Source organism: Micropterus salmoides, unplaced genomic scaffold (assembly GCF_014851395.1).
Source record: "Micropterus salmoides isolate LMB-PRFRI ecotype aquatic unplaced genomic scaffold, ASM1485139v1 Ms_hic_scaffold_19, whole genome shotgun sequence".
Lineage (NCBI taxonomy): Eukaryota > Metazoa > Chordata > Actinopteri > Centrarchiformes > Centrarchidae > Micropterus > Micropterus salmoides.
This window is the reverse complement of record NW_024041039.1, coordinates 9,452,507-9,460,057: the sequence shown is the minus strand read 5'-3', so window position 1 is coordinate 9,460,057 and position 7,551 is coordinate 9,452,507. Positions and strand designations below refer to the sequence as shown.

The 7,551-nt window shown below is 39.0% G+C and overlaps 1 protein-coding gene across 1 annotated transcript; it reads left to right on the top strand.

The window, feature by feature from the left end:
- Positions 1-2,766: 2,766 nt before the first annotated feature.
- LOC119910540 (zinc transporter 2-like) lies at positions 2,767-7,517 on the top strand. The gene is made up of 8 exons (XM_038729199.1): positions 2,767-2,854; positions 2,983-3,191; positions 4,050-4,196; positions 4,834-4,987; positions 5,092-5,302; positions 6,310-6,415; positions 6,510-6,644; positions 7,352-7,517. The coding sequence occupies exons 1-8, from the start codon at positions 2,790-2,792 to the stop codon at positions 7,447-7,449; spliced, it is 1,125 nt and encodes a 374-aa protein (XP_038585127.1). The 5' UTR covers positions 2,767-2,789; the 3' UTR covers positions 7,450-7,517.
- The last annotated feature ends 34 nt before the right edge of the window (positions 7,518-7,551 follow it).

The window sequence follows — 7,551 nt, the reverse complement described above, 5'->3', positions numbered from 1 at the left end:
GGAACGGGATTTTTAAGGAGATTCATTATCTGCCGTAATCAGCTGTTCCGCTTGTTTTGGAGGAGGAGACAGACTTCCTGACTGATGAAAACGTAAAACAACAACTTCGGACCCAGTTTAGCGTAACTCCATCAGCTGTTAGCTGTAACACACCGCTGCACATGGCTTCTGTTTCCGAGCAATACATTTAATGCCGACATTGATCTCAGGCAGACATCGGCGAGACTTGTGTAGATAACAAACCGGATAAAGCCAACAAGTTCTTAAAATAACTCCAGCACAGAGAAAGCAACACAAAAATAAAATCGCGACAGTTTGGAAGGTTGTTAAAACACATTTCCAGCCGACAAGAGCTGCAGATCAGCTGGCCAGACTCACGTCTGTCGTGATTTTAACGAGCTTTATTAGCTGTAATAATCAGCTGTTCTGCTTGTTTTAGAGAAGAGGAGACCAACTTCAGCTCTGTGTAAAAACTTCCTGACTGATGAAAACTACTCCAGACCCAGTATTTAGCTTAACTCCATTGGCTGCCCCCCCCCCCCACCCCCCCCCCCCCCACCAAAGTATCCAGAACTAAATTTAGACCCTGGTCCCTTCGGTGGAAAAGCAGCGAGTTCCTCCAAAGGTTCCTAGTCCTGGCATTCCTTTGGTCGAAACACAGCTTTGGAGACTTACAAGGTGTTTACTCATTGTGCACATAGATACATATTGTAGAAACAAAATAAAGGCATTAAATCAATTAATTGATGTAGATTTCCGTTCATACCTCATGTAAAGTATGTTGTGACATATGTTTTTTAAATGGGATGTCAACTGTGTCCACTGTTGCATATTGGCTGAAAGCCTGTAAATAGCCCAATGAGAATGAATAAAGTAACAATGGCATAACAGGAATAATTCAACATTGTGGGAGAGATGCTTATTTAATTTCTTTCTGAAAGTTAGATGAGATTCCCATGTTGTCGACTTTCGACTCTTCACGTCATTGAACAACTCAAGTTTGTTCAAAAGTTTAGTTAAATCACCTTGAACAAAAGACTGGCGACATGAGAGGTCCATATTTGTGTTTGAGTACCCCCAGTATGAAGCTGGAGCCAGAAGCTAATTAGCTGAGCTCAGGGGAAAAAATCAAGCGTGACTGTCTAAAGTTAAAATACACCTACCATCACCCATAAAATTTGCTTCCTGGAGTTACGGTAGCTTTCAGAAAAATCCACTACTTGTTGGAAACTGGTAATTGTGGTAACTCCTCTTTGACATGAACATGGCATTAAGAATAGCACTTAAGCCAGGTGGTGATTAGCCTAGCTTAGCATAGGGACTAGAAGCAAGGGGGGAAAGCTAGTCTGGTTCAAAAATGAACCTCTAATGCTATCTTTCTGAAGGTTGGTGGTCACAGTGCAGTTCCAACCTGCGTTATAGTCGAAAGACGCCCTCCACAAATACTGGGCAGATGGATGTCAGAAATAGTTCCAGCATGTAATTCTCCTTAAAACCAGATCTACAGAAAGAAGAACATGTTCATTAGTGAGCTTTAGAGGTGTTGATAGGTGTATTTTTGAACTTTGGATAGAGCCAGGCTACCTATGTCCATTCTTAATGCTAAGCCAAAGCTGATTGCCTCCTGGCTGCAGCTCCATACTAACATGACCGAGACACAAGAGTGGCATCAATCTTCTCATCTAACTGTTGTAAATTATGCGAATAAGTGCACTTTCCAATATATGGAACTATTTCTTGAAGAGAGACGGGTGGTACTGTTTGCTGTATCTGCACAAAAAAGTTACTTCACAGTGTGAAAACACAAGGGGGCAAATAATTTTTGTCAGGTATTGATAAAGCTCCCACAAATCATCTATTTTGTTAAATGCTTTTCCTAACACTAAACTTGATGCTGAAACCAACAAATTATTGCTTCACTTGACTATACAAGACAACTAAGAGAGATTCATTTGTTGCCAATTTTCCTGTTTGATCCTGGTGATGTGCTCCAGATGTGTCAAGGTGTATTTCAAAGACATTGATCTCTCTGTGGTGTATGACATGATATATTGCATGTATGTATCGCAATGTCACGCTCTATACAGAAATCGTTCAGAAATAATTTTTGTGTAAATTCAGAGGTGTATTTTGATTGGAAGTTTTGTGACAAAATAGTGTATATTAAGATAATGCCTTAAATTATGTCACCTTTCATCATGTACATATTTTTTTATTTCTGCTGGGTGGAGGTTGGGTTTGTGTTTTAAAGGGTTTGCATTTTGTACAAATTCAACAGTATATGTGCATTATTATTAGCATTGATCTGTTTTTGTTCGGTAACCATACATACACAGATAGCCCTGTGTATGTATGTAAAGTTTAAACAATCCCAGAAATGTATTTAAATGTGCCAGAATACATTGCAGTGGGATTAAATGTTTTTTTTTTGTTTTTTTTTGTTCTTCTTCAGGTTTGAAATGTTTGATAAGAAAACTTAACCTATATATTTAGTTATATCATCACAAAATTCTCTGGTATTTTCTCATTCTTTAATTTTTGTCATGTTTTCAAACTGTTTGTTTCTGTAAAATTAATGTTTGTCTGATCAAATAAACTTGGGTGATACTGGAAATATCATAAAGTTGTCTCGTAATTTTAAGTTTGCTGTTAGTGACCAGTGGCTCTGGGCTCAGTAACCTGCCATTGGCTCCTGTTGTGCTCCACCCCTGTCAGATAACACGTTAGACCAGATTGTGAGATTCACTTAAACAGTAGTTAAACATTAGGGAATGAAGTGAACTGAACATATGGACTTATCAACAGAGTCAGAGAAACAACATCTGATTGAGACTCATTTGGAGCCTTTAAGATGGTATGTTGTTATTTTTTAATTATCTCATATGTGTCAGCACAGATGGTTTTTAATTTACTAATATAATATTTAATCATTTTCTAACTTTTGTTTTTAAAGATAATTTGTTAGTTTTTGTCTCCTCTCAGGACGAGTTCTCCTGGTGAAAATGATTCAGACTCGCCATCAGATTTTAGTGAAGATGCCTCCAGTGTGGAAGGCCTGGGGCAGCCTGACTGGCTCTGCCAGGAGACGAATGTGATGTTAAGGGCTGAAAGTGACGCCAGATGTTTGGCCAGAAGGAAGCTTCTCATCGCCTGCGCTGTCAGTCTTGTTTTCATGACCGGAGAGGTGATTGGTGAGATGAAAAACTGATTTCAGCTGTCATAAATTTATCAAATACTAGCTAGACAATGAAAAGGGATCCTGTTTGGTGTTTGTAATGTGCTTTAGGAAAAAGTCACAGTGATGGAAAGTAACTTAACTACTTTTAACTACTGAACTTGTAGGCCTACTGTACATTTTGAACTTTTTACTCCATTAACTTTATCTGAGAGCTATATATATATATTTTCTTGCTACTTTGCATCTAAAGAAAAAAGTAAGATATGATCACTCCTATAGATGACACTACCAAAGTAATTTTTTTAAAATTTGACCAGGTGCAATACATAGATACTATATGTACATATGTATGGCTGGTGGTATGTATGGTATGGTGTATGAATGTATGTGAATATTAGTTTCCGTTCGAGCTCAGTGTATGAATGTTTGTGAAAGTAACGTACTGTATTGTAAAAGCGCTTTGAGTGGTCGGAAGACTATAAATACAGACCATTTACCGTATGTTTTCAGCTTTGTGAAGATGCATGGTATGGAAAATTGTAATCTGAAGAGTAATTAAAGATGTCAGACAAATGTAGTAGAGTGAAAACCACCATACTTGCCTCTGAGTAGAAGTGTAAAGTAAAATGGAAATACTAATGCAAGTACCTCAAATTTGTACTTGTGCAAGTACAATACAATGGTCAAACTGAGGCAAAAAATGTCTGAAATCTCTTATTAGCTAAAAAGGACTTGTTTTGAAATATAAACTCAGTTTCATCTTATTGGACCACTTGAATATAGTAATACAACCCCCCCCCCACACACACACATTCACACTGATACATACCATCTTCTGTTGACAGTCTGCAGGGATTTCTTCTCTCCGCAGGTGGATACGCAGCTGGCAGTCTGGCCATCATGACAGATGCAGCACATCTTCTGACTGATTTTGGCAGCATCATGATCAGCATCTTCTCTCTGTGGCTGTCATCCAGGCCTCAGACACACGACATGACCTTTGGGTGGCATCGAGCAGGTGAGATTGGGAGTTGAGCAACCCAGGGGAGTTTGAATCTGCTGTTTTAAACCAACAAATGCATGTCGGGAATTTCATAAGCTGATTCAAGTATCTTTACACTCAGTATATTTAAATTTGACTATTTTAATGCCTACAAAAATAAAGTAGTCAGTATTTCCCAGTGTAGAGAAGGGGTTGAAACATAAAATTTAGACCTTTTGTGTTGAAAAATGTACTTTACAGCTGGTTCAATAAATACTGTGATGTTAGGATTTCTTTGATTTGAAATATTTGAGTTTTTGCTGAATGAAGCTTTTTTTCAAGCCTCTTAATAATTTCCTTTACAGACCACAGCTCTTTCACAGTTTCCTGTTTATTTGATATTAAAGGTGACTTTGCCATCTTATAACTGTACTGCTTCCTAAAACGTATTAATATTTTGTGGTCACTGAGCTTCTAGATAGTTAAACCTAATACACTTATTATAAATAAATTATTTCATCATTTTCAATCAACTAGACTACAAAATCTGCTTTACGACAACTGTATCATGAATAAAAAGTATTTGCCCTATTACCACATTTAAATTAATTAATTCTATATAATGTATAATATTTATGTGTAGTATGACTCTCTCACTTGTTGTGTTAACCAGAGATTCTGGGCATGTTGCTGTCAGTCATGTCCATCTGGGCTTTGACAGCAATGTTGGTCATATCAGCCGTTCAGAGGATCACTGACGGAGACTACGACATCGACAGTCAGATCATGCTGATAACTTCAGGTTGCGCTGTGGCGGTCAATGTCCTGTGAGTACCATGAGCTCACCATCAGGATTATTTTGTTTAGAGGGTGGTCAGCAGCAGTCAGACGCTGTTCTAAAAACTAATTATGACCTTCTTTTTTTTTTAAGGATGGTCCTGATTCTCCATCAGTCTGGGGCCTCACATGGCCACAGTCACGGCTTTCCCGCCAGCCAGCTGCAGAAGGACAAACGTTGGGGGCATGGCCACCACCATCACAGCCACGGCAACGCAAGTGTAAAGGCAGCTTTCGTCCACGTGGTGGGAGATCTGGTGCAAAGTGTCGGAGTCCTGCTGGCTGCCACCATCATCCACTTGTGGGTCAGTGTCAGCCAAAACACTAAAAGGGGTCAACATCTCTGCAACTGAACTAAAAAGTACTTGTAAAGTATTTGAACAGAGACCATACTAAGAGTCTACAGCCATGCTTGTAGCTACTTACTACTTGTGGGTACTTAGCTAAATGCTAACATCAGCACGCTAACATCAGCACGCTAACATGCTCACAGTAACAATACGGAACATATGAAGGCTAAGCAAATTTAATATTTACCATGTTCAACATATCTGTTTAGTGTGTTGGCATGCTAGCATTAGCTAGTTAACAGTAAATCCAAAGTACAGCTGAGGCTGATAGGGATGTTATTACTTTATAACAAAGTATAAAGTTTTGATCCAATGAAGATCAAAACCAACTGTGAATTGATTTTACTAACACGTCTGTATAGCAAAACTCTGATATAGGTTTTACCTCTTTGCCAGCAGAGAGCAAAAAGTATTAAAAACACATCACTTGCTTCACTAAAGCACATTGTGTATTGATCCTCAGCTGAAAATAGTCCCCAACAAGTGCAGTATTTCCCTCTTTTTGATTGTTTGCTAAAAGCCCAGCTATTTTAGGAAATTATTTAGCTTTAAAATACCAACAACTTTATATTATGATGTCTCTTATATCATATTATATGTTAGAATGGTAATGTATTGAAGATTTATCTTTATTAGGAACAAGTGGTGAGAAGGGAAGTCAGAAAGTATTGAGACACAGACTAAACATGTTGGCGGTTTTGGTCTTTTCATGGCATTTGAAGAAGAAAAATATAGAATAACACCAGCCTCATACTTTAAACACTGAGTTATGATAAGACAAATTGTAAAGAAAATTATTTTAATAAACTTTCCTTTTAATTTCCTGAAAGTGGGTACAACAAACTTGTTGTGCCAGAGGCACAAGATAGACCGTGTGAGTCTATGCAGACTCCAGGAAACCTTCAAGCTTTATTTTGTGGTTTATTTGTTTTTTTTAAATCACATTTCTGTTTTCCTCACAGCCTGAATATAAAGTAGCAGATCCAATTTGCACGTTCCTGTTTTCAGTTCTTGTTCTTGTAACAACAATTCCAGTCACAAAGAATGTTTTCAGAATACTGATGGAAGGTAAACACACTTTTCCTCTACCTGTAGCGACATTGTTGTACTGACCACAGTTTGTGTGTTAACTGGCACTGAATGTCATCTCTGTTTTCTACAGGCGCTCCTCAGGACATCAGCTTCAACACTGTGAAGGAGCTTCTGCTGTCTGTGAGAGGAGTTGTGGCTGTTCACAGTTTGCACATGTGGAGCCTCAACATGACTCATTCTTTACTTTCTGTCCACGTGGCCACAGGTGGAGGCAAAATCAATATTACTAATTCCTACCACAAACCGTATGGGTGTGGAGGATGTTGTGTGCAGCAGTGAAGTAACTAGTCAAATAGAGGCTGCGGAAATGTAATACCTGTGTAGACTATTATCTGACAGAGGGTTGGGGGAGGTAACATGCTCACGAACAAATTATTTTATTTCACGCGTAAAAATTTAACTTCCTGCTGGCATGATAAAATACTTGCGCACAAATTCAACAACCAAGAGTTGTACAGGTAGCTGGCATCGAGCGCATGGCATGCTGTCATAAGTTAACTCTACTTGCACAGTGGAATTCTGCTCGCTTGCTACATGACTTTTGACAATTTGTGGGCAGAAACCAAGGAGGTTATGATTGGCCACTTTAAACGTGATCACCTTGGTTTTCGCCCCCAAGCAGAGTTAACCTATGAGAGCATGCCGTGCACTCGCTTACAGCTACCTGTGCAACTCTTGATTGTTGAATTTGTGCGCAAGTACTTTATCGTGCCAGCGGGAAGGTTCATTTTTGCGCGTGTGAAATAATATAATTTGCTCGAGTGGATGTTTTACTCACACACCACTTGATATAAATTTGACGCCATAAAAACAGCTGGTTTGAGGCTAGCCAAGTAGGCTACTGATGATATGTGTTTATGATTATTGTAAACCAGAACTGTTTGAAAATGTCGCCTGTGTTTGTATCCTCAGAAAAAGATGCTGACACACAGCTCGTCCTCATGAAGGCAACGAAGCTCCTGCGCTCCGAGTTTGGCTTCTCCAGCATCACAATCCAAGTGCAGCGCTAAAAGGATGACTGTGGAGACGGGTGACAGAGCAGAGGCTTCCTGCTTAACAGCCTCCTACTCGCCCCCAATCTGACCAGTTAATGGTGCAACTGAACATTTGTA